The sequence below is a fragment of the Chelonia mydas genome, chromosome 6 (assembly GCF_015237465.2).
Source record: "Chelonia mydas isolate rCheMyd1 chromosome 6, rCheMyd1.pri.v2, whole genome shotgun sequence".
Lineage (NCBI taxonomy): Eukaryota > Metazoa > Chordata > Testudines > Cheloniidae > Chelonia > Chelonia mydas.
In genome coordinates, this window is record NC_051246.2 from 130,594,927 (window position 1) to 130,621,798 (window position 26,872).

A 26,872-nucleotide genomic window follows, 5' to 3' on the forward strand; every position below is an offset into this window, starting at 1 on the left:
CTTAAAGATTTTTAAGAGCTGAACTGCTCATGTAGAGAAGAGATCTAAGACAAAAGGGGAAAAAGACGGGAGGTAAAAACAAGAAAAGAGAGAAACTGTATCTCATCAGACTGTGCCTGTTCCTAGCCATAGATAAGAAGCACTGCCCTTTCCTATTCCAAAAGACAACTCTGATATTGGCAAGTAGAGGGAATTTAAGGAGTGAGCCAAATCAGGTCTGTTGTGAAGTGGGGCATGACCTTTATTTTTTCAAAAAAATAAACTTTTTAATGGAACAGTGTCCCACTTAGAACAAATGGCTAATATAAATCCTGTTTTTTGTTTGTTTGTTTTTTTAAAGTTTGAAATACAAGAAATAAGAGAATTATGTATTTTTTTCATTGGTGAAGTTAATGTTCTATGAAATGTATATTTAGTCTAGTAATCTTTAAATGAATACTAACAATTTTTGTTATACTGTTGTTCGCTTCCTGAATTTAAGAGAACATTTTTCTTTTAGCACTGCATTGCACCAAGATAGTGCGAAACAAAAATGTGGATTCCCTCACTGTGGACACTCTGGTTTCAGAATCTCCTCAAAAGTTCTTCTTGCGCATGAAACAGAAAGTGCAGAAGCAGCAAAAAGGTACTTTTTCTTGGTAGTGCTGGTAGTGGTTCTTAAAACAGTGACTGGTTTCTTATGTTTCTGTTTGTGGGTATTTTAGATACACTACACCCTGGCCATAACGAATCCAGTGGGATCAAAGCCATTTGTTCATTTTAGCGAAAGAGTCCCGCGGCGGGGAGGGAAGGTGGTTGACTGTGATAGCTGCAGGGGCTGAAGGAGGGGGCAGCCATGGGACTCGAGGTGGGATCCAAGGACTGGGTTCATTATAGCCGAAGGTTCGTTATTATCAAGGGCATTATAGCGAGGGTGTGCTGTAGTTAGAGTACAGTATCTCCTCTTCCCTTCCCCATCATTGCCTCATCACTCAGGGTTGAAGCTGAAGATAAGCAAATTAACTTTGTGGGGCCCCAGGCAATTGCTCTGCTTGGTATCCCCTAATGCTGTCCCTGATTTTTAATCTACTGGCTATGCAGAAAAACAGGCAGGCCGTGGAATTTTTTTGGCATGGGTGGGAGGGAGGGTGTATTATTTTCTTTATCAAAAGAAAAAGGTTGAGAACCCCTGCACTGGACGTTTGTCAAGATTTGTACCAATCCTTCATTTTGAGATGGGTGGGGGTGTAGGGTGTATCATGTATCTTGTCTCTTTTATAAAATGACTGCTCATGACATCTGATTCCAATTGTGGAGCTTGGTATTATCTTCTCCCTACTATATAAACTTCTCCCTACTAGCAGTACTATGTAAATTTCCATCTACGTTGTCTCTCCAGATTCTGCCTCTGTGTGGACAAACGGATGAGGTAATATCTCTTATAGGACCAACTTCTGTTGGTGTGAGAGACAAGTTTTTGAGCCACACAGAGCTCTTCTTCAGGTCTTTGTGGGCAGACAAAAGTTCTTGGAGCCTCTCTATACTTCTGCATACAAATTTAAGACTTCTGTGTTCGTCACTTTATCACTAACAGCTTAGGAGCAGTTTGGTAAGGACAGCAAGTGAGGAAGGTTGAAGTGGACTTTAGCAGCAGAAGTCTTACTTGGAGCTCATGCAGCTGAGTTGCTGGTCTTGGGGTATGTGGAAATCATTGTGCCAGCTGATTGGGGGTGGAGGGGAAGCTATAGTTTCTACTCAAGATTCATTAAAAAGAAAAGGAGTACCTGTGGCACCTTAGAGACTAACAAATTCTTTGAGCATAAGCTTTCGTGAGCTCACGAAAGCTTATGCTCAAATAATTTGTTAGTCTCTAAGGTGCCACAGGTACTCCTTTTCTTTTTGCAAATACAGACTAACATGGCTGCTACTCTGAAACCTGTCACGATTCATTGTAATAGAATCAGATTTCTGGTATTATGAATGCAGGTTTACTTTTTTTGGAATAACATGAGTTACTTTGCCTGAATTTATTTTTCTTTTTTTGGTTTTTTTTAATTGGGCAGATCCTGCATTGTCAAACCAAATCAAGCAAAGCATTTCTTCAACAATCGTGAACAAGCCGTTAATCAAATCTGATTTTGCCAAACAAGTCAGTAACTTTAATGGAGAATGTACAGTTAACAATACCAGCAACAGTCAGGATGATGTTTTTCTTGTGGAGCCGATTGATGCTGATGATGAAATGTCTCAAAATACCATGATTGATACTGTGAACGCAAACTCCGACCCTTCTAAAACTGGGGTTCAGTTAGCAGAAAGGTATGGCAGTGGAGAAACAATATATGCCAGTCCTCATCGAGAAGGAAGACTATTACAAGAGAGCACCTGGAAAACATCTCAAGGAGTAGAGAAGAAATCAGAGACTGACCCTCAGAGACCCACACAGTGCTTCTGTAGTATTATGTTTTCTTCTCCAAAGGTCCACATACCAAGAAAACAAAAACCAAAAGAAGGAGATTGTAAGGCCCCCTCAAGCACATCTCACATAGATAAAAATGATGGCAATGCAAATAAACAGGTGGGAAAGTTTGTTCCTTTGTGGAAGGACTTTGTATTGAAAAATACCTTCAGATTTGCTACAGCTAGTGGTATTTGTTTAGTTTTTTGTCATATATAGCAATATATAAGTATAAATATGTATCTATACTGTGGAATTCATAAGCTTCATATGTGTCCTTCTTTGGAAAACTTGCAGGCTGTCAATCTAACTATATGATCAGAGACTGGGCCTCATGTGATCCTGTTTTGGTTGATCAAACTTGTTTAAGCTTAAAAATGGTGATAGAAATAACACTTTTTACACTTTTTTTTTTTTAACAAAACTCTCAACCAAACATTGGTATTTATTCCCAGCTTTCTTTATTTTAATATCTATTAATATTAAACAGAACATTCTAAGTGGATGGAGACAAAAACTTTGAAAGAGAGATATGGGGGATAGACATTACAGGCCAGGGATCTGGGACAGACACCACTACACTTTTTCTTTTTTTTTTTTTTTTTTTTTTTACTGCTTTTGCAGCCAAAGGAATCAAGTCCTGTGTGGGACTCTTAGCCCTGAGGTCTGCATTAGTGCATCAGATTCTATGATTATGGTCAAAGTCTAACATTTTAAAAGGCAAAAACCCCTAAATCCATTACATCAGGCAGGGAGGAAAAGAAATAATAAAGAAAAGGTGTGTAGTTAGTTAATTTAAGTGTTAAAGGAATTTTTAACAAATACAGTTTTCATAATGGAATGATATAGTTCATAAAACTCTCCAGATCTTGGGTGCGCACGCATGTGTGTATAATGTTCAATATAAAATTACAAGGCCAGTTTCCAAAAGCGATAAGGCACTTGAAGGTCTGTCTTTAGTAGGCTGTCAGGTCCATTGTCTGCACCTGAGGCATGCACTGAGAGTTTACTGATACTCCCTGTGCTGTGTGTTTTGACTATAATATAATCAGTAAATACAACTGGAATCACTTTAACTCTTCCATGTGTCAACTACTGGATTTCTCCCAACAATAAGGGATTACAGGTGTGGGGGAAGAGTTGGTGTTGGAACCTTTAAGAGTTTCCAGATTTTAATTGTCTAGAAGTTTTGGAATCTAACTCCCCTAACTTTTTTAAATATTTGGGTTTTTTAACTTTCATTTTTAAATTACTGTCAAACATGTGCATATTTTTCAGTTGCTTAATATTTTGAGGCATCTGTTTTCAACTTTACCTGGAAATAGCAAATTCCACCCGCACTGGAAATAGCAAATTAATGTAAAAAGAAAAGGAGTACTTGTGGCACCTTAGAGACTAACAAATTTATTTGAGCATAAGCTTTCGTGAGCTACAGCTCACTTCATTGGATGCATTCAGAGGAGTTAATGTATCATTTGGTCACTTTTTCATCTCCTGAGTATTCAGTTTGTTGATTTACTGTTAACATATGTAGAATTCTTTGTTTAAAACAAACATTATAAAGCTTTTGTTTTCTTAAAAGTTACTGGTTAAAGGATAGTTAGTTTGCTTTTTATTTTAATGGCTGTATAATTGGCATATTAAGTGTACCTATAATGCTCTTTTTCTTTAACTTAGTCAAAAATCTGTCTAAGTGAGTGGAGGATTAAGGTTATCAACAACAATACTGCTGTGTGTGTAGAAGGAAAACGGAGGTAAGTGATTTTTTTTCCTTCATCAAAGTTGCACATTTCTGTGGCATAAAACATAGTTTTTTTTATTCTCATTTCTGTATCTCAACTTCACAAATATGCACCATCCTGGCATCTTCGCTTAGGACTATTGAGTGGATCTGGAAAGAATCACGTGCACCAAAGACTAGTCTGCCTCAGTTTAACCATTACATAGGGCTACCACTGCTGCTGACAATGGCCCCCACCAACTTCTGCCTCCCTCCACTTACCAGAGAGAGTTTGGGGGATGGACCTAGTGCTGTTAAGTTTAAGAGAGCCACGTGCACAGCTGGTGAGAAGATAGCCTAGAGCTTCATTCAGCAAATACCAAGTACACTCTCCTGTTCTGCTGTGTTGAGGGAAGGGAGCTCTTCAGCTAAGTAACTTAAAGATTTCAAGGACTAGCTGTCCAGTCTATCATAGAATTGTAGGACTGGAAGGGCCCTCAAAAGGTCAAGTCCAGTCCCCTGCACTCAAGGCAGGACTAAGTATTATCTAGACCAGGGGTGTGCAAACTTTTTGGCCTGAGGGCCACATCTGGGTTTGGAAATTGTATGGTGGGCCATGAATGCTCATGAAATTGGGGGTTGGGATGGGGTGAGGGCTCTGGCTGGGGGTGCTGACTCTGGGGTGGGGTTTGGGATGAGGGGTTGGGAGTGCAGGAGGGTGCTTCGGGCTGGGACTGAGGGGTTTGGTGGGTTGGAGCGGAATCAGGGCTGTGGCAGGGGGTTGGGGCACGGGAGGGGGGTGCAGGCTCCAGGCAGCGCTTACCTCAAGCAGCTCCCGGAAGCATAGGAGCTGGAGGGGGGGCATGCTGCTGCTTCTGGAAGCCGTGTGGAGTGTGGCAAGCCCCTGACGCTACTCCCTGGCAGGAGCTTGAGGGCCAGATTAAAACATGTGGAGGGCCGGAAGCGCCCCCCCGGGCCGTAGTTTGCCCACCTCTGATCTCGACCATCCCTGACAGGTGTTTGGAGATTTTTTTAAGAGCAGATTAAACAGTGATGGAGATTCCAGAACCTCCCTAGGCGAGTTATTCCAGTGCTTAACTACCCTGACAGTTAAGAAGTTTTTCCTAATGTCCAACCTAAACCTCGCTTGCTGCAATTTAAGCCCATTGCTTCTTGTCCTATCCTCAGAGGTTAAGGAGAACAATTTTCTGCCTCCTTCTTGTAACAACTTATTATGTACTTGAAAACTGTTATATCCCCTCTATCTTCTCTTCTCCGCCCTAAACAAACCCAATTTTTTTTCCAACCTTCCCTCATAGGTCATGTTTTCCAGACCTTTAGTCATTTTTGTTGCTCTTCTCTGGACTTTCTCCAATTTGTCCACATCTTTTCTGAAATGTGGGGCTCTGAACTGCAATGCTCCAGTTGAGGCCATATCAGCGCGGAGTAGAGCAGAAGAATTACTACTTGCGTCTTGCTTACAATACTCCTGCTAATACAGCCCAGAATGATGTTTGCGTTTTTTGCAACAGCGTTACATTGTTGACTCATTTAGCTTGTGATCCACTGTGACCTCGAGATCCCTTTCCACAGTACTCCTTCCTAGGCAGTCATTTCCCATTTTGTATATGTACAACTGATTGTTCCTTCCTAAGTGAAGTACTTTGCATTTGTCCTTATTGAATTTCATCCTATTTACTTCAGAACATTTCTCCAGATCATTTTGAATTTTAATCCTATCCTCCAAAGCACTTGCAACCCCTCCCAGCTTGGTATGGTCTGCAAACTTTATAAGTGTACTCTCTATGCCATTATCTAAATCACTGATAAAGATATTGAGCAGAACTGGACTTGATATGCCCTTCCAGCACGACTGTGCATCAATATCTTGATTCAGGTGTGACTATGAAAACAATAACCAGCAGCCCTCTCCTGTGCCCTTAATACCTACAACCTGTCCAGGATCTGGTTCTATGTGTGACAGTTTATGTTCCTTATCTTTTATTCTGTCTTACATAACTGTGGATGTCTTCATTACCCATACCTGGTAAACACCTAATCCATTTTTTACTCCAGTTAACTGTGCTCTTATATTCCGTGATATCAATATTAAATTTCTTCCATTGCACTCCCAATTCACTTAACTTTGTTAGATCCCTCTGGAGTTCCTCAGTCTTTCAGAATCTTGACTGTGCTAAATAAGGGCCTGAATCCAGTACCCATTCAAGTCAATGGAAAGGCTTCTGTTGACTTCAGTGGGAGTTGGATTGGGCCATAATTTTGTATTACTGCAGATCTTGATGCTTCTCTGTTCATTCCCTTTTCCAGATCATTAATGAAAATATTTAAACACCAGTCTGATACAGAATCTTGGTATTCTCATTGTTGGAACTTGAAACTCCAGTGTTAATAATTTTCCCTAAAGAAAATGAACAACTTATTTCTATTTATCTGTCTCTTCAGAGATATGAAAGAACTGTACTGGCATAGTAATGCAATTGTGGAACGCATGGCATCGAATCAAGTTAAAACAATATCTGGCCGTATTTACTTGTTACAAGGAAATATAAACTCTGTTTCCATGAGAAAAGAAGGTAAGGAAACTCATTTGAAATTTCAGCATGTGCAGGAGGCTAAGAAATGTGGGCAGTGGCAGGCTTGGGTGAGGAGTGAATTCTGAAGTTAGACACCTCATTGAGAGAGTCTTGCCAAAAGCCCCTTCTTCGTATATCAAGATGGCAGTATGGCTTGGGGAGAAACGTAGCTTGTTAGGTAACCTGGACCTAAGCCATTTACGGCTTTAAAGGTCTATGCCAGCACTTTGAATTCCACTCAGAAGCCCACAGCTGCAGTGTGTTTCAGTAGAATAAAGTTCCACTTAATAAGCAAGTTGCTGTACTAGCTTCAGCTTCTCAGAATGTTCTTGAGGCCCCAAGCAGAGAATATTACAGAGGTGACAAAGGCTCAGATAAGCATGAAAAGGTCCAAATCCTTTATTAAAAAAAAAAAAAAAAACGGTTTCCCTCACTGAGTACAGATGAGGAAAAATGCACTCCTTGATCTACAGTTTCTTTCTGAGAATCTAATAGCAGCCATGGCCTAATAAACCCCCTGAATTGTAAACCTGATTCACAAATGGCCACACACTTTCAATTAGCGGAGCATACATCACTTTATCTAATGCTACTCCTACCCAACGGTGTAATCTCTGCCTTGTCCACCTAAAACCTCAGCCAGCTAACCCCAAATCAAACCCACTCTCTTATTGACACTGGTAACTTCTACAGCATCAGTGGAATTGACCATAAGGATATTTTCAAATCAAGACTGGATTGCTTTCTGGAAGATAAGCTTCAGTCAGACAGAAGTTATCAGGCTCCCTAAGGGGGTAACTGGGTGAAATTCTTTGGCCTGTGATATATACAGTAGGCCATACTAGGAGATCTAATGGCCCCTTCTGGCCTTAAAAATCTATGACATTCTTTGGAAGTGCAGTGAGAGAAATCTATGACATTCTTTGGAAGTGCAGTGAGAGAAGCTCTACTCCATGTCCAAATGGAGACAGCTCAGATTAGCCATACTATCAGAAATGGTTCAACTATACATAGCTATGCAAATGCTATGAAAGAGCCCCAACAATTGTCTTTAAATGTCTTTATATTCCAGTTGATTGAACTCAGGTGGGGATCTCGGCCCCTAGTGCTGTAGTCATTCTTCCGTTCACTTCATCCATCACAAGTCTTCTGTATGCCAGTGGCCTGTTAGGGTGACTTGAGGAAAGACAGCATTTACTAGCCACTGCGTGAACAGTCATGGACAACTGAAGAAGTGTAATGGTTATCCTGTGTCATGGATGCAGTGATTACGTCCCTAACCTCCAACCCATTTCCAATCACTAAATCCAGCGTGCCGCCAGCTGCATGCAAAGTAGCTTTAAATTAAATGGACTTCCCCCATTCCTACGGCAGTATTTTCAGTATTCAGCTTAGCAGTTTGCTCTTCAGGGAATTAATTAAAAGTCACAGACGTAATTGACTACATGTCTATTTCTTTTTCTTTGGGGCGGGGGCGGGGGTGGCACGGAATTGACTACTGTTCTTTTTTTCTATATACAGTAGAACCTCAAAGTTACAGATACCTTGGGAATGGAGGTTGTCCGAAACTCTGAAATGGGGGTGCAAGGGCTCCGGAGTGGGGGGTTGGCTCGGGGCTGCAGCTGCAGGATGGGAGGGAGGGCGGCTAGGGCTCTGGGTTGGGTGGTGGTGGGGGGCCTCGGGGCTGCAGTCGCAGGGGGTGGGGAGGGGGTGCCTGGGCAGTGGAGGGGTGCTCACAGATGCAGCCACAGGGTGGGGGGAGGGGGCACTTAGGGCTACAGCCACAGGGTGGTGGGAGAGGGGGCCAAGGCTCCAGAGGTGGGTGCCAGGGATCAGGGCTTTAGCTACAGGGGGAGCGCTGAGGCCGAAACCGGCGCTCCCTTTGTAGCTAGAGCCACAGCACCCTCCTCAGGGCTGAAGCTAGGTACAGAACTGCAGGGTTTAAGCCCCGAGCCCTGGTGCTCCTGAGGGTCAGAGGCCCCAAGTCCACCCTGAACCTCCCCCTTGCCCATGGCTGCAGACCCAACCGTCCAGTGAATAAAGCCCCAAGTCAGTACAGTATTTGTGGGGGGTGTTTTGGTCTGTGCTGCTGCCTGATTGAGGACTTGTGGTTTCACAGGGTGTCCGGCTGACCAGTAAGTCCATAACTCTGGTGTTTTTATCTTTGAGGTTCTACTGTCACATGTAATGTACTACAACTTATGTACTCCTGTCAGTGAACCAAATTCACTATTCAAATATCATTCTTTCTTACTGTGAAGGGGGAGGAAATGCAGTAGAAAGTAGAGTATGCTGTTAAAATTTTAGCCATTATTAACGCTCTCCTCTGTTTCAAACAGGATTTCCATACAAATTCATCAAGAAGTTTACATTTGGATTTCCAAAACAATGGAAACAATATGTTGAGAATTTTCTTGGGGAACTAAAGAGGTAACTTTTGGTAGGCCTTTATTTTGTTCAGTGCTAACTTAATAGTGTAGAGTGAATATTTGTTTTTAAAAAATATGTAAAACAACTGAGGTTCAGTAGATATGTATTTAGACTAAGTTCTAAGCAAATTCTTAGTAACCAATGTGTTAACTGGAAAATAAAGTTTAGCAGGCTTTGTCTACTCTGTGTGTGTGTGTGTGTGTATACACAAGAGTGTAAGTGAGAGAGAAACTAGTGCAGCTACACTGATTTAGCTACAGTGGTGCTACCAGTATACCCATTGCACTAATACCGGAGGACTTGCACTGGCTTGGCTTCTGGCGTAGTTTATTTACATTAGGGGTTTGACTCAGTGCAGCTGCATTAATACACTGGTGTGGGGATAGGGAAGAACCATGTACAAGGCTTTTCATTTGTGAGTTTTCGGTGTTTGAATGGTGTACAATAGTATTTCAGCTGAAGTTCTTTAATAACAACTAAGCAATATTAAGCAGTGACAGATTTTGGTGTTTTTTTTTTCTTTTCTTAAACTTCAAAAAATTAGGAAAGAACAAGATACTGATGGGGCTGGCAATGAAAAAATCAGTTCTGTGGAAGTGGATATGTTGGAAGAAGAGGAGGTAACAGGAGACTTACAAAAACAATCTAGAACACAAAACACCAGTTATGAAGTAGCACTGAATGATAACAGATGTGAGTACTACCCCACCTCCACCCCCCCCCCCCCCTTTTTTGTTCTAAATTGATGGTAATTTAAATGGTTAAATAACTGACTGCTTCTTAACATTTCTCATTTTTAGAATGGTCACAGCATGAAGTTGTTTTTTTTCAATTGTAGTGGCATTTCTTTCTCACAGTGAAGCTCAGTGTTCTATTAAAATATTGGAACATGAAGGGATAAATTTAACCCACAGTTTGTGAGGAATGATCTATCAACATTGGTTTGTGTAGAATAACTTAGGCTAAGTCTGAATTTGGTCCAAAGAGGTTATGTGATGCATTCACATACATGGAATAAAAGGTTGCGAGGGGGTAATTTCCTTGTAAGTTTTTATTTTACTCCCTTTTATAAAATGAGTACATTTGCAATTCCTGTTGTTCACAGCCATTCCAAATTCTCTCCTTTAAACTATTTCTCTTTATCTCCCTTAATGCATGGACACATGAGGTGGGTGGGGTAATATCTTTTAGTTGGTCCAGTAAAAGATATTACCTCACCCACCTTGTGTCTCCTAATAACCTGGGACTGGCATGGCTACAACTGCACTGTATGAACAGTTATGACATTCAGGTTTTCTCTGAAATGTTGACATTTTTATAACCCTATACATTGTTTCCTCTTATCCACTTCTCTTTCTTAGTACAAGCCTAGTTTTCCTAATTCTAGGGGCACCATATCTTAATTGCTCTTGGCACCTCTGTCAGTTCCTGAATATCCTTGTGATCTGATGCTCCAAAATGGCTTTCATCAGATTTAATTATTCATTATCTCTTTATCCAGACTTCTTCATTTTTGTATCATCTGCACATTTGTACTCTTTCCAGTGTGCTTCCAATTGATTGTGTACTTGGGAATAGATTGAGTCTAAACTTTTCTTTGGCTAAATCCACTTATCACCACCTTCCTATGTGATCTCTGTGTATCATTACTCTCTGAACTATGTCACAAAGTCAAAAGACTTCAGAGCATAAATTTGGTTGCTGTGGGGGGCAAAAATTACTATAATACTTTAATCACACTAAGTTACATGGGTCTTTGACTTGTCTGCTTTTAAAAGTAAGAATGGTAATTTCTTGATTTAGATGTTCACTTTTGTTTTGTGTGAGCATCATTTTCATGTAAATCAATACAAAACTGGGTGACTGGGCAACAAAATGGCAGACGAAATTCAATGTTGATAAATGCAAATGCACATTGGAAAACATAATCCCAACTATACATATAAAATGATGGGGTCTAAATTAGCTGTAACAACTTAAGAAAGATCTTGGAGTCATTGTAGATAGTTCTCTGAAAAATCCACTTAGCTTTTTTGACTGCTGCTGCACTAACAGAATGTTGTGAATCATTAAGAAAGGGATAGGTAAGAAGACAGAAAATATCATATTGCCTCTATATAAATCCCTGGTACACTCACATCTTGAATACTGTGTGCAGATGTGGTTGCCCAATCTCAAAAAAGATATATTGGAATTGGAAAAGGTTCAGAAAGGCCAACAAAAATGATTTTAGGGGTATGGAACAGTTTCTATATGAGGAGAGACTAATAAGACTGGGACTTTTCAGCTTGGAAAAGAGATGACTACAGGGGGATATGATAGAGATCTACAAAATCATGACACGTGTGGCGAAAGTACGTAAGGAAGTGTTATTTACCTGTCATAACACAAGAACTAGGGGTCACCAAATGAAATTAATAGGGAGCAGGTTTCAAACAAACAAAAGGAAGTATTTTTTCACACAACACACAGACAAACTGTGGAACTCTTTGCAAGAGGATGTTGTGAAGGCCAAGACTATAACAGGATTAAAAAAAGAACTAGATAAATTCATGGAGGATAGGTCCATCAATGGCTATTAGCAGGATGGGCAGGGATGGTGTCCCTCGCCTCCGTTTGCCAGAAGCAGGGAGTGGGAGACAGGATGAATCACTTGATGATTACCTTTTCTGTTCATTCCCTCTGGGGCACCTGGCATTGGCCACTGTTGGACGACAGGATACTGGGCTAGGTGGACTTCTGGTCTGACCCAGGATGGCCGCTCTGAACTTGCTAACGTTGGTTTATGCCCGTAAGATCTTACTAAAGATTACTTTTAAAATACAGTATTCTGATGTTTTTAAAAAAACAAAACTCAAAACTATCCTGCTGCTAACAAGATTTTTCTTTTTGTGTGTGTGTAGATATGACACCCAAACGCAATTCTGTGCAAAAAGATCCAGATGCAAGTTACAGCCGTAGTGGTCGGCGCATTAAACCGCCATTGCATTACTGGTGTGGACAACGAGAGTTTGTTGATCGTAAACTAAATGTTACTATAGAAGAGGGTGGAAAAAACTACTTGAGTATTGTAAGACTTTTCTGCATGTTATTACCTTATTGTTCTATACTTGTTTAAAAAGTATCTAAGTTAAGATGACTTTTGTATGCCACAACCTTTTAATTCAGTAGTTTTTGAACTTTTTTCTGTGTGGACTACTTTGTAAGGATCACTTTTTTTTTCATAGATATTTAGGTCAGAAGGGACCATTATAATCATCTAGTCTGACCTCCTGCACAATGCAGGCCACAGAATGTCACCCACCACTCCTGCAAAAAACCTCACCTATATCTGTGCTATTGAAATTCTCAAATCGTAGTTTAAAGACTTCAAGGAGCAGAGAATCCTCCAGCAAGTGACCCGTGCTCCATGCTACAGAGGAAGGCGAAAAACCTCCAAGGCCTCTTCTAATCTGCCCTGGAGGAAAATTCCTTCCCGACCCCAAATATGGCGATCAGCTAAACCCTGAGCATATGGGCAAGATTCATCAGCCAGATACTACAGAAAATTCTTTCCTGAGTAACTCAGATCCCACCCCATCTAATATCCCATCACAGGCCATTGGGCCTATTTACCATGAATATTTAATTACCAAAACCATGTTATCCCATCATACCATCTCCTCCATAAACTTATCGAGTTTAATCTTAAAACCAGATAGATCTTTTACCCTCACTGCTTCCCTTGGAAGGCTATTCCAAAACTTCACTCCTCTGATGGTTAGAAACCTTTGTCTAATTTCTAGTCTAAATTTCCTGGTGGCCAGTTTATATCCATTTGTTCTTGTGTCCACATTGGTACTGAGCTTAAATAATTCCTCTCCCTCTCCGGTATTTATCCCTCTGATATATTTATAGAGAGCAATCATATCTCCCCTCAACCTTCTTTTAGTTAGGCTAAACAAGCCAAGCTCCTTGAGTCTCCTTTCATAAGACAAGTTTTCCATTCCTTGGATCATCCTAGTAGCCCTTCTCTGTACCTGTTCCAGTTTGAATTCATCCTTCTTAAACATGGGAGACCAGAACTGCACACAGTATTCCAGGTGAGGTCTCACCAGTGCCTTGTATAATGGTACTAAAACCTCCTTATCCTTACTGGAAATACCTCTCCTGATGCATCCCAAGACCGCATTAGCTTTTTTCACGGCCTTATCACATTGGCGGCTCATAGTCATCCTATGATCAACCAATACTCTTGAGGATAAGGATGGTTCAGTGGTGAGCATTCTAGCTTGGAACTTGGGAGATGTGGGTTTAATTTCCTGATCTGCCACAGACTCCTTGTATTACCTGGGCAAGTAATTTAGGGCTGGATTTTCAAGTGCCTAAAGAGCCAGATATCTGCCTCTGTAGGCACCTGAAATCCCTTTTGAACATCTGGCCCTGGGTTCCTCTGTGCCTTGGTTCTCCATCAGTAAAATGGGGATAAAAGGGCTGTGCTATCTCAGAGGGGTGTTGTGAGGATAAATACTGTGACACTGCACCCCATATTCTTCATAGTTCTATTATGATATGATTATGGCATAATTATGATGCATTTTGTACAAGATAAGTCATGTGAGGTGTCATGGGAAAAGTTATGAATTGCTGAATATGATTATTCTATTTGCATGCGTGTATCACTTTTGTATCTGAAGTTATAAATACTGACTATGTATCTGTACTTCAAATGTAGTTATACCTGGGTAACACCCACTACTCTAAATAGCTGGTTGTAAAGGGCCTAATCAGGGTAAGGGGCCATTAGGAAGACCAACAGGCCTTAGGAGAAGCTTATCCCCCACTGGATGAGTCTTCCTGAGAACTCTCCAGACAGCATGTAAGTAATGGCTGCTATGACCCTACAAGGACATGTGACCAGGCCACATGATTCTGGACTCCATCTTGGGATATCAGTATTTTTCCACAAATTGGTCTGGGAGCCAAAGCTTTGAGACAAAGGGTTCCCGCCATATGCTAGAGCTATATAAGACAGGGAGTGACATCATCTGGGCTTCTTCACTTCCCACACAAGAAGACCCCTGGAAACACTTGAGGAACAAAGACTGAACTGGGGGGAAGTGCTGGACCCAGGCTAAAGGGATTTCTGGCCTGTGTATGAAGCATCCAGGGATTCCAAGCTGCAAAGCAAGTGTAGCTTGTGCCTTAAGAACCTACAAGTCTGCATGTGCCATTAGTTAGGGTGAGAATCTGCTATTCATATCAAATCTATCTAGTATATTAAGCTTACTTTGCAGTTTTTGTTTATTTGCTAGGTAATCTGCTTTGATCTGTTTGCTATCACTTATAATCCATTAAAACCTATCTTTTGTAGTTAATATATTTTATGTTTTAATCCAAACCAGTGAGCTTTCACTGGAGTGCTTGGGGGAAAATCTCTGCTTGATTACCACAAGTGTGCATTGCTCTCTTTACATTGAGGGAGAGGTGGACCAGGTATTAAACCCATACTCTGGCCAGGTTTGAGCAGGGCAGGACGGTACTGCTCTGGGGTCCTAGGCTGGGAAGCTGGTTGTTAGAGAGTCTTCATGTAACTGCAGTTGGGTGTGTACCTACCTGTGTGAATGCTGGTGAAAGTGCAGGCTGGAGGGCTTTGGAGCTTGTTACAGCAGCACAGTGTGAGAGGGAGCCCAGGCTGGTGCGTCAGGGCTCAGTGGTACCTCAGTTCCACGTGGCACCCTGGAAGGAACCAGTCACAAATACATCAGATTGTGAGGCGCTCTCATACTATGGTAATGGGTGCCATATAAACACCTGAGAGAGATTCCTTTGCAACCTCAAAATGCTCATTCCACAACTATATTGATTATATTAAAAATGTAATATTAGGACAGCACTAAAGAGAGAAGATGAAAATAAACTCATGCCAGTGCAGTAGGTATCAACATTTTTTATCTGTGCTGTTTAATTTAATTTCCTCAGTGGCTGGAGGACTTCACTTTCATTAGGACCAAATGTTCCCTCTTCTCCTGTAGCTCTTTCTGGTCTGATCTTCCCTGGTCACTTTGCAGTTTGGATCAGTCTTTTGTGTTTGGAACTGTGGGCTAATTCTAACACACTGGGCAAATTTGATTATGGTTGAATTTAAGTGAAAGGAAGATGCTGTTATTTCTGAGTTGTGCATGGGCTTAAATGGGGCTGCTGTTATGGTTTTTTGTTTTGGGTTTTTTTTTAAGCTTAATTGATCTAAAAAGCCTCTAGAAACCTTAAGAGGACTGGACTTTGCTGTAATAGCTAGCTGGTAGCATTGCTTGACGATGCATTGCTGCTTTACCATCGTGATATAAATGGCTCCATGGACCTCAGTTTGAGACTCACTTTCTTAGTTACAGTGGTCCTATAAATTAAAGGAAACCTGATCTACTATTTTGGTCTCACTGTGATGTCCCATGTGGAATCTGTATGAGCATCAACATTTACAAAATACTACTGATGCAGTATAGCAAAATACTGTGCCATATAGTTTATTACTGACACCTCCACCCCTCCATCTTAGAGTGCAACACAAAGAATTTACAGCTGCTTGTTCCATACTGGTTTACTATAGCTGATGTGTAGAATCTCTGGCAGACACATTTATTTTCTTATTTTTCAAGGTATGTAGTAGTAGTAAACAAGCCAAAAAGAAAACCATTTCCAGCTCTCCAAAGAACAACAGAGAGGATACAACAGAGACAAGTGAAGGAAAAACTAAAAGCCAATCTAAAGGTAAGAATGGCCATGTGTTTCCAAGCTATGAAGTGCATTTCCCCCCCTCGAAGTAATTGTAAATGGGGAAGATAGTCTATTAAATGTGGGCCTATAACAAAACCACTACGATGGTGTTGATGCTAGATGCTAAGAACTTTTTTCATCTATCTTGATTGCCAGTTGATTTTTTTAATAATTAAAGCAACACTGTCCACTAGTTTTATGCCCAAAAGATAGATAGGTGGTGTGAAAATAGAGAGGGGATACAAACTTCATGAATAGACAGATTTGTTATCTGTCATAAATTGAAATGGAAACAGGTTGATTAAAATTTCTGCTACACTATGCTGTGAATCTGAACACATAAGACTTGGAGTTGTCAGTGTGTGACAACTGAAAAAGGAAAGAATAAACAAAAGTTCATCAGTCTAGCTTCACTTTTGAAACTGAGTGAAGTGCAGAAAGTAAGTAGCCTGCGTGAATAGGAAAAAGTACACTCGATCATCAACTTTTAAGTCTTTTGGGAAATATACAGTAAACCCATAAAACTAAGTTAACAAAAGTTAGTGTCCTTTTTGAAACAACTAGAGCCTCTCTTATAGAATTCTTTATTGCGTGAAGGGAATATTTTATTTTGGCTGGGTCTTATCCAAAATAAAACTCATGTAGCTGAATGATTTAGATTGAGTAAAACAGTAGCATTTTCTATTGACTTTATGTTCCATGTTTGTTCAGTTTCTTTATGTTGGAATTAACTCTTCAAGATTCTCTTTGTGGTTTTGATAGTCTTAATTTACTCATCAGTTCGGATGGATTCTATTAATTGGGTACACTTAACTGAAACCTAGCAGATTTGTTTTGTATGAGGAGCCCTGCCCGGGGCCAGGCCTGCCTCTTCCCCCCCCCCCCCCCCCAATTGTTGTGAGCAAAAGGGTGTTTGCATTTTTAAATGGAACTACTTCCTAATGGACCAGTTCTGCTTCTGTAATGACCTGAGGGCTCCCACTGACTTCAGGGAGCAGAATGTGTCCCTAAGCAGTTGAGGGAGAAGGATTCTTCTCAATTGAAATATCATGTCCTGATACAAGAACTTGAAGAGACAGATGTAATGAGTGCAACGTGTCCTCTGTGATCTAGAACAGGCTGTCAGCTTATTTGGTGGCTGAGATTTTTGGGGTTCAAATCCTCCTTGCTTTACTTGTTACAAGTAGGTTGACTTGTGTAAGCAAGAGGGATTTGAAAGGGCTTTCAGGGATCAGGATGACATACAATCTTGCACTTGTTTATGACTAGAGCTGCAAGTTTGTCACAGCAGTGGAAAAGTCACAGACACCATGATTTCTCTGTCTGTGATTTTAATAAAGTACCCATGAAGAGGGGAAGGCCTGGTGGGGAGAGAGTGAGTTCTCCCCATATTCAACCCTGGGAGTGGTGACTCCTGTGTCCCTATGAAACCTGAGCGGTGCTATCGACCTGTGCACTAGGCTGCACCACCTGGAGTAGGGAGTTGGGTCCAGCTCTGTGGGGAACAGGAGCCGCTGCTGCCCAGGGTGAGTGCGGTGTGGGCTCAATCTCAGGCACACACCCCGCTTCAGGCCTCTCTTCCTCACTTGTCAGTCTTCTTTAAAATAAAAAAAATGAACCTGTGACTTTTTCTACATTTACTATGACTGCTGGAAATTTGTACTTTTTCAATTTTTTGTTTGAGCATGAAGTTACATTTTCTTCCAAGAAAAAAAAGGAACTTCCACGTTCTTTGATACATGATACCACTCAAGCCTTAGTTATTAACATCTCTTCCCAAGCCTCTTAACCATAAAAATCTTAATAATTGAACTGTATATATTTTCTGATAATTGGGTTGTTTAAATTAAACTTGAAATATATTTTTACTGCTCACTTTCATGAGCATGAAATGTGCAGTGAGGCTATTCTATAGATTTCTTACTGTACCTAACTGAAAAGTATAAAGATGGGAAAATGTGTTTATGGTGTAGATTGGGGGGAAAAAATTCCATGTTTCTCTTTGATCTGTGCAATACACAGTAAGTTATTAGCATGAAAATGTCTTCCAACATAACTGATATATTTAACTCTTATCTAGTGCTTTTCATCCATAGATCTCAGAGTATTTCACAAAGGAAAATCAGTTTCCCCCTTTAAAATGGGGATGATATTTAAGACAGAAAAGTTAAGTATCTTGACCAGGGTCCTGCAGCAGGTCAGTGGCAGAACCAGAAAGAGCCTAGGTCTCCTGCCTCCTCATTCAAGTGTCCTGACTGCTGGACCATATTGCCTCACACGTATACTAGGTAGCATCTGACTTTCCAGAAGGGTTTTGAAAATATAAGCCTTCTCAGTGGAGTCTCAGTAAATTGAAGTATATGCAAGATTGCATAAGTGGGCCCATAGGACTACATTGTACCTTCCCGAGGCATAACCCCCGAGATGGACCAGAGAGCCCAGAAAAGTTTGCCATATTCACCTGGTGGAATTTTCAATTAATGCTCATGTTAAATATGACGTAGCACCATAGCCTTCAAATGCTGGGCAACTGACTCTTCCACCACCTGGAAGGGATGTCCATGCAAGGTGACGGCAGCTTGCCTGTGCCATATCTTTCTCATGTTTGGGACAGGATAGTACAGGGTCAGAGTTAACGCTGCTTAGCGGCACTAATTCCCACTGGTCTTACAATATTATTTCTGTATGTTTGGGAGGAAAGCTGTCTTCTTAAGGCAGCTTCTTCCTAGCCCAGCATGAACTGATGGACACCCTCCTGACCTCTGGAACCCTAATCTCCTGTTAGTCTGATGGAGAGGCTTCTGTGGAGTCAGGGGATTTGCACACTGGGGAGTTGCTGCTTGCCTCAATCCTGTTCCACTGGATTCTGCCAGTAGAAGTGGAATGGAGCATCCAGCTTTAACAACTGTACAAGGGGTTGAATGTAGCTGCTGTACGGGGCGCACGGTATAGTTGTTTAACAGTGTGCAACGCTACATCACATGTAAAACGTGTTTTGGTGTATGTGAAAACCTGTATATAATATTTTTTCTTTTAGGAAAAATCTATGAGAAGAGAGCAAATTTCAAAAAAGAAATTGGGTCCAGTGACAAAAGAGACCCTAGACGTTTTATTTCAGATCCTGATGAAAGTGACACTGAAGCTGAACTTAATAATATTGATAAAAGGACTGTTGTGTTGACGCCCTTGAAGCATAAAAAGCTGTATCAAAATAACCTAACATATAATAGCCAGACTGCAGAAAAAAATGCAGAGCAAAATATTTCAAAATATGGAATTGAGACCAGAAATTGCAAAACAAACTCAAGGAGAGAGCTAAAGACTTGCAAGTATTCTCTAAGGTCACTGAAACAGTTTTGCCAAGACAAACTGTCTACAGAAGAATCCTCAAGCAAGGATGAGGAAGACTCTAATGAAGATATCCCTCTGTCTATCAAAAGGAAAACAAAACCCTCTTTGGAAAGAGAGATTCATAATTATAAATCTTCCTCTGATGCTAAGAGTTCACAGAGCGATACAAAGAAAAAATCCTCGGAGCAAAGAAAAATAGAAAATTCTGCAGCCACTTCCTCTCACAACAGACAGTTAAGGATAGAGCTGTCTGACCAGAAGAAACAATCAGAAGTGGAACCTAAAGCGAAGGCTCCTGCTGGTGGGTCCAGCAGTGCCCCTTTGATTGATAGCACACGAAACACAAGAAAAGCGAGTATTAACCCTCCAACATATGTGTTTGAGTCAGAAACCGAGACAGAAGACTGGGATAGAGAATTTCAAAGAAAAGAAAAGAAATCAAAAGTATCTGCCAAAAAACCTGATTGCAAGATTACCAACAGTACAAAGTCTTCAGCGGTGAAGTCAAAGGAATCTGACAAGAGAGAGGTGCAGAATTTCTTGGAGTCTTTTCCAGGTGCAACTGAAGACTGGACTGAGAGAGAACTACAGAAACTACACAGGCAAGCAGTTACGCTTGGTAACAAAAAACAGCAATCTACCTGGACTTTTAAGCAATGTATTAGACTTGAGCATTTAGATTAGCTTAGCATCGCTTTGATTACTTCTCAGTCAAGGTAGAGTAAGACGTACCAATTACACTAGTGTGTCTTTAATATGTGCTTAGACTATTCTGTTCAAGTTTTTCATGTTTCATTTTCAGTCCTTATCTGTTTCTTAAATTTGGAACTTTGTCTTTTTCAGACTTTAAAAAAAAAAAAAAAAATCGTGAACTTTTGAGTATTTCTCCAGACAATACAATCCTGTACACCTAAAAAAAATAAAAAAATAAAAAAAAATTTGAAATGAAAGACACAGACAATGTAGGTTTTGGTAAAATAAGTTATGCAAAACCTTTAAATTTTGATTTAAACCAATTTTTCTTGAACATGAGTCTCCTGTTTTTTTGACAGGGTTTGCAGCTCAAACATATTACAGCATTGTGCCAGTGCTGGAAAGCTAGAAATTTAAAATGACTAGAAACAAAATAAAAATTCACTTACTTTTGTTGTGGAAGTTGATATGCAAAAAGTAAACCATATATGTTGTATAAAAACCCCACAGAAATTAGATTTTTTAATTCTTCAGTTGAATGTGCTAATGTTTCTAAGTGTGAAAGATTTTTCACATGAGGAAATTTAGAGAGCTCAGGACTGTTTAGTTGAAGGAGCAGGTGAATAAGAGGTGACATAATAGAAGCACACAAACTAATGAATGAGATAAAGATAAGTGGGAACTACCATTTGCTCCCTCCAAATACAATAGGAAGGGGATGTTAAAAAAAAAAAATTCTAACACTTAAAATTTACAGGGAAATTAACTTGTGGTACTCATTGCCACAAGGCATTGATGAGGCCAAGAACCATCAAATTAGGCCTGAATAAAGACTGGGAGTGGATGGGTCACTACAAAAACTAATTTTCCCCCTGCTGATACTTGCACCTTCTTGTCAACTGTTTGAAATGGGCTACCTTGATTACATGGAACTCATTAGCACTACAAAAGTGATTTTTCCTCCCTTCTTGTCAACTGTTGAGAATAGCCCATTTCCACCTTAATTGAATTGGCTCGTTAGCACTGATCCCTGACTTGGTAAGGCAACTCCCATCTTTTCATATGCTGTGTATTTATACCTCTCTACAGTATTTTCCACTCCATGCATCTGATGAAGTGGGTTTTAGCCCACGAAAGCTTATGCCCAAATAAATGTGTTAGTTTCTAAGGTGCCACAAGGACTCCTCGTTGTTTTTGCTGATACAGACTAGCATGGCTACCACTCTGAAACCTGAGCAGGATTTGACACTTCTGTGAATAATAAGAATGACTACAGTTATTTTAGGATAAAAAAAACCACTTAAAACAGAAATAAATTCATGTTTCAGGGTGTAAAAAACTACTCTGCCTGAGATTAGGAAGAACCTCTGCCCATGTGCAGGTCACGGCATGATTGTCTGTGATGAAGGTTTTACACCTTCCTCCAGATTGTCTGGCACTGCCTGCTTTTGGAGGCAAGATTCTGGATTAGAAGGACCATTGGTCTGGTCTAGCAATTTCTACATTCCTAAGAAAAGGAGTCTGTCTTTTATAAAATTTGATTTTATTTTTTTAAACCTAACAATTTAAATGTTAGATTCAGTCTGTCTTATGACTTTTGTAGATCAGAGGTTTGACTTTTGAATGAACATGTAGTTCAACCCATTTCTTCTAGCTATAGATTATTAAACGTTTTGCTCTCTTTACAGGGCTGTTGCTTCTTTTCCAAAACACAAGAATGGCTTTTGGTTGGATGTAGCAATGGCTTTGGGTACTCGATCTGCGGAAGAATGCCAGCAGAAATATATGGAAGAGCATCAGACAAAAGGTTCCAAAAAGCATGCCACAAAGACTGTGTTAGATAAAAAAGGACAAAAAGGTACTGGCTTTTCTGCCCAAATCACATTTGTTCCTTCTATTTCTTCCTTTTTCTGATTTTTTTCAAGCAGTTTTTTTTTAAATTCAGTCCACACTAAGCAGGTAGACTTACACAGAAGTGGTATTATTGCATGTGTAGTATGTAAATTGATAGTGATGCATTGGATTTAATCCAGTACAGATAGAATAGAATCTATTATCTGCTGAATAGAATCTAATATCAGTCTGTAAATCCTGTAATATTGTTAGCCCAGTAAGAACTGAAGAGGTGCACAACATTTGCAGCAGCCTAAATTTCCTTGTTGTGAAAATAAGGCTGCCCACCTGAACCGCTCGCCAGGGTGCACACCATCCATGCTGCCAGCATCTCCACACCTGTCAGCCCACTCGGTACCACAGACATCACCGCCCGCCTCAGGTGCTCACAGGGACGTTCCCTGTACTCCAGGACACTGTGAACCGTTTCTCCCATTGGTGCATCTCAAACTGTCCGACGTGCATTCTCTGCTGCTTGTTACAATCGAACCACCCACTCTGGTGGATGAACCGTCCCTGCTCCAGAAGCAGCATTTCCAGGCTGTGTGTTGCGGACCCCCTGTACCAACGACTCCACCGCTCCCGGAGGCTTTGTCAGGCTCCAACAGTTTCTCTGAGGTGCACCTGATATTCTCCCCTGCTTCCAGGAAAAGCTCGGACTCCTGTACCCACGCATCTCACCCCCTGGCATATGACCTGGCGCTGCTGGCTTGGTACTGGTACACCTGTGGCCCACATACTAGCCATATCCATCCCTGTCCTCCTGGATTACCTCCTAGAGCTCAAAATGTCGGGCTTTGCCCTCAGCTCTGTTGGGGTTCCTTTGGAGGCACTTAATGCCTTTCTTCCCCCCCTGTGGATGTAGACTCTGTTTACACTGACCCCACCACTGTTCACTTCACGAGAGGCCTTCTCAACAGCTTCCCTCAGGTACTTAAAGCTATGTATCTATGGGACTTTAATCTTTGCCTCTCCACCTCCCTTCAAAACCTCTGGCAACGTGCTCCCTCTCACATCTCCAAGAAGGTAACCTTCCTCATGGGTATCACTTTGGCCAGGAGAGTCATTAAACTGGCAGCCATGATAGCTGACTGCACACCCACCCACCCCCATACACGCACACTATATTTAATAGGGACAAGGTTTCCTTATGACTGCATCCCACGTTCCTCCCAAAGGTGGTGTCAGAATTCTTCCACTTCAAATGATCTGTTCTCCTTCTAGTTTTCCATCCTGAGCTGCATTCCACTCCTGCAAACAGGACTCTTCACTCCCTTGATGTCCGCCATGCACTGGCTTTGTCTGCTCAGAACTCGCTTCTTTCAGGCCTCTCCCAGACTGTTCGTAGCCACTGCTGACTGCTTCAGGGGCCAAACCCTCTCCTCCCAATGAATTTCAAAATGGGTCTCAGGCAGTCCAGCACCCTGCCACCTGACGCCATTATGACACACTCATTGTGGGCACAGGCAACCACGTCTGCCTCCCTAGCAGACGTCTCCTGGCAGGCCATCTGCTGGGTGGCAGTGTGGTGTTTCATACATACTTTCACAACCCATTACACCATCTCCCATTTGCTAGTCCCCATGTCTGTTTTGAAGCTTTAATGTTAAATACTCAATATACAAATAAATACTGTAATTTATCAACTGTGAGAACTAAGTGGCTTCAGATCCGCAGAGGGTGGAGTCCTCATTGAACTGTACAAAGTTAGTTCTGGAATGAGCATTCCAGAAGCTGCTGAATCTATCTCAGGTCTGCTCAGTCTATTGCACAGAAGATCTGAGACGCAATGAAGCCGAAGGCACCTGAGCTCACAGATTCTGTACAACAGAAACCTAATGTCTGATATGCCAACACAAAGACTATTTCTGCTTAACTGCCCAATAAAATAGCTAAAAAATTGATGTTTACAATGCTGCCATAAGGCTGCAGAGTCAACATCCAATTGAGATAAGGGCTAGACTTTTCTTTTTTTTTTGTGTGTGTAAATTCTATAGAAACTAGAAGTACCGGGAGCAGGAAAACTCCAAAGATCGTAAGACTGTGGATTATGCTTCACAACAGTATTGTCTATAAATAATAATCTGTAAGGCCAAATAACGTAGCCAGTACCTCTGAACAAATGTAATATGTTGGCAGATTCAGATAAGAAACAACCGGTAATGATAACTGCTAAGGTGGGAACGTTTAAAAGGAAACAACAGATGAGGGACTTCCTGGAGCATTTGCCAAAGGATGACCACGATGATATTTTCACTGCAACACCGCTACAGAATAGAAGAGTAAAGGTAAATCTGTAATTTAAAAAATATATTAAATCAAATCTTCTGTTTTAAAAATCTGCCCGTTCAATTTCTTGGATCATAGGTCAGTGACTTGTGCTGGGAGAAAGGGCTTATATCTTTGACCACTTATGGCCGAGTGTTGGCAATCTGGGTTTCCTAGATGTGCTTCTAGACATGTCTGGCTGCTGCAAGCGTCTGGCCTTCAATCAAAAGTACTGCAGAGACTTGAACTTCCAAAGAAGAGTCTAAGAAATAGCTAGAATAGGTTCCTTTAAGCTACGGATAGCAATGTTACAAGGTTTATTTCCCCAGCCTCCTCTTGTCACATAGTGCACCAGGATTTATTTGAGGGGCTGTCTTCAAGAACCTTGATGGTAATGGTTTTCCCAGCTACTACTCTAATCTGACTTTCTTGGGCAAATTTGAAGAGGAGGTGACATGAAATCTAGCAATACTTTCCCTTTCAGGACATGTTATGTCCCTTTCAATTCACTTCCAGACCTGGCTATGGCTCAGAGACCATTTTGAAAGATGTTGTTTTAGTGCTTGTTTGAAGACAGGTTGAATACGAAGGGAAGTTTCTTATAAATCTAAAATGAGGCAGGTAATAAAACTGTCTGGAGGTTCTGTCTCCTGTAATTACAGTTAGAATTTTTATTCTGCAAGTGAGATCAAAGTGATGGCTAGGTTTCTGTGTGACTAGTAGTTGATGGAAAAATTCCACAGTTGTGTGGTCTGATTATTTTTTTTAAAGGTGGGTATTCCCTTTGTGGGTACATACACCTGCATGCATGCTTGTCAAGCCTTATCCCGTGTGTACAGACAGACTTCACAAGCATAAACCTGACAGCAGCCATTAGTTTTTAAAAAGTGCACATGTAAAACTGTGCATGCATAAAAGGAGGCTGAATTGAGGCTTATTTGAAAACCAAATCCATCTCGTGCCAAGGAAAACTTAATATGGATTGAAATATCTTGAAAGCTGCTAAATAAAATTTTAAGGCAACTTTTAAATCTCTTCCCATCTCACTCTCAAAACCCAGTCCAATATTCTTGGTGTCTGCTAAAACAAAAAAAAGTGCTGTGGCTTTTGCTGTCCAAATAAAAAAGCATTTGGCTGCAGGCTATTTCGTCTGTGCTCCTTAACAAGAGACTACAGAGGGGAAAGCAGAATAAGTAAGGTGCATCTTTAATTCACTGTCCTAGATGTATAGGTTTCTAAAAGTGCTAGTTCATTGATGACGACGATGGTGTGATTTTCTTGTAGCTCCCAACATTTCGGGAAAGCCAAGATGATGATGTCTTCCAGCTTATGGACAGCAATCCAATCACACCTTCCTCAGCTGTCTTCCCCTTGGTAAAAACCCCTCAGTGTGATCATATTAGCCCTGGCATGCTGGGATCTATCAACAGGTAAGAGCTACAAACTGCTGTTCATTGTGTAATTGCCCAAAGAGTTTCTCAGTTATGTCTTTCTACTTGAAAGGCGGGGAGCAGGTTCTGATGGGCATTATCACAGAATCATAGAAGATTAGGGGTGGAAGGGACCTCAGGAGGTCATCTAGTCCAACCCCTGCTCAAGGCAGGACCAACACCAACTAAATCATCCCAGCCAGGGCTTTGTCAAGCCGGGCCTTAAAAACCTCTAAGGATGGAGATTCCACCAGCTCCCTAGGGAACTGCACTGTTCAGGCTCTACCTTTTTCATATAAATTGCAGTCGCTGGCCAGGTGTTTAAACTTTACAACCAAAGAGTAGACTTTTAAGAAATTTAATATTTTGAAGCTGGCTTGGATGGCACCCTGGAATTAATAATGTGTCAGCTTCATGGAAATGCGAATTGGAACATTTAATTAAGACTTAGCAAAACTGTCTCCATGCTTCAGAGCTGAGGTCCAAGAAGTGTTCGAGATGAATACTAAGAGTTTATATCTTAAATAAAAACCCAGCATTTGAAAGATTCTGTAAGGACACAACAGCAAGTTCCTGTTGTGTTTAATTGTAGTTGTTCAGGTACATTACGTTATATTTCTCTCCGGTTTTGTGTGCTTTTTTTTTTTGCCTTCCTCTGAAACATCAGTAACGGGCAATTGTTGGAGCTGGGATATTGGTTTTGCATGCAGGCTAGGCTCCTGCATAGGAAATCCTGCATTCCTGTGAATTTTTGGTTGGACAGAGAGATGTTTAACAAAATTGCTCATGCTATTTGAACTATGTGAATTTGAAAATAAACATCTAAGAAATTGATGAATTGATTGCCCTTTTTCACTCTTATGATTAGTGATTGAGTTTCATATTTAGCAGGGTCTTTCTGCTGGCAGTGGAATTTCTTCAAAAAATCTGAAGAAATTTGGTTCAGAAGTGGACTTGTCATTTTCAATTGCTTGCAAATTGAATGTTTGGAAGGGGGAGCCATGAGTGTTGTGTTCAGGCAATTTGCAAAAAGGAAAAGGAGGAACAGAATGTTAGCATTTAAAGATGATTTAAGAGCCAAACACAGCACTTCACTTGTATCACTTCAAGTATTTTTAGCTTTAGTTCCAAACTAGATTCCTTCATACCAATCGGGAAATTAAAAAGTGCAAAAAAGCATCTTAAGTGTGGAAAACGTGAAGCATAGGGTAGTCGTGAAATATGTAGTAGTGTAGGATTTGTTGTATCTTTCTTGGGGTTTTTTGTTAGTGGTCCACTGCCAATGTATCTGAGCACCTTTCAC

The 26,872-nt window shown here is 40.9% G+C and overlaps 2 protein-coding genes across 7 annotated transcripts in view; one reads left to right on the forward strand and one right to left on the reverse strand.

Annotated features, from left to right (window-relative positions):
• Window positions 1–26,872, forward strand: part of MIS18BP1 (MIS18 binding protein 1) — a 33,475-nt gene that overhangs the window by 2,643 nt on the left and 3,960 nt on the right. For all 4 annotated transcript variants that reach the window (XM_043549775.1, XM_037901401.2, XM_043549774.1 and 1 more), the window contains exons 3-14: window positions 500–625; window positions 2,043–2,557; window positions 4,115–4,191; window positions 6,621–6,751; window positions 9,091–9,181; window positions 9,726–9,874; window positions 12,085–12,251; window positions 15,817–15,928; window positions 18,972–19,887; window positions 21,667–21,836; window positions 24,011–24,159; window positions 25,424–25,569. In XM_043549775.1, the coding sequence (XP_043405710.1) occupies window positions 500–625; window positions 2,043–2,557; window positions 4,115–4,191; window positions 6,621–6,751; window positions 9,091–9,181; window positions 9,726–9,874; window positions 12,085–12,251; window positions 15,817–15,928; window positions 18,972–19,887; window positions 21,667–21,836; window positions 24,011–24,159; window positions 25,424–25,569 (2,749 nt within the window). The remainder of the gene's footprint in view (window positions 1–499; window positions 626–2,042; window positions 2,558–4,114; window positions 4,192–6,620; window positions 6,752–9,090; window positions 9,182–9,725; window positions 9,875–12,084; window positions 12,252–15,816; window positions 15,929–18,971; window positions 19,888–21,666; window positions 21,837–24,010; window positions 24,160–25,423; window positions 25,570–26,872) is intronic.
• FANCM (FA complementation group M) overlaps window positions 7,127–26,872 on the reverse strand; it is a 182,316-nt gene continuing 162,570 nt past the window's right edge. For all 3 annotated transcript variants that reach the window (XM_043549768.1, XM_037901395.2, XM_043549767.1), the window contains 2 exons: window positions 14,777–14,899; window positions 7,127–7,927 (listed from right to left, as the gene is read on the reverse strand). The gene's annotated coding sequence lies outside the window, so the exon portion shown is untranslated. The remainder of the gene's footprint in view (window positions 7,928–14,776; window positions 14,900–26,872) is intronic.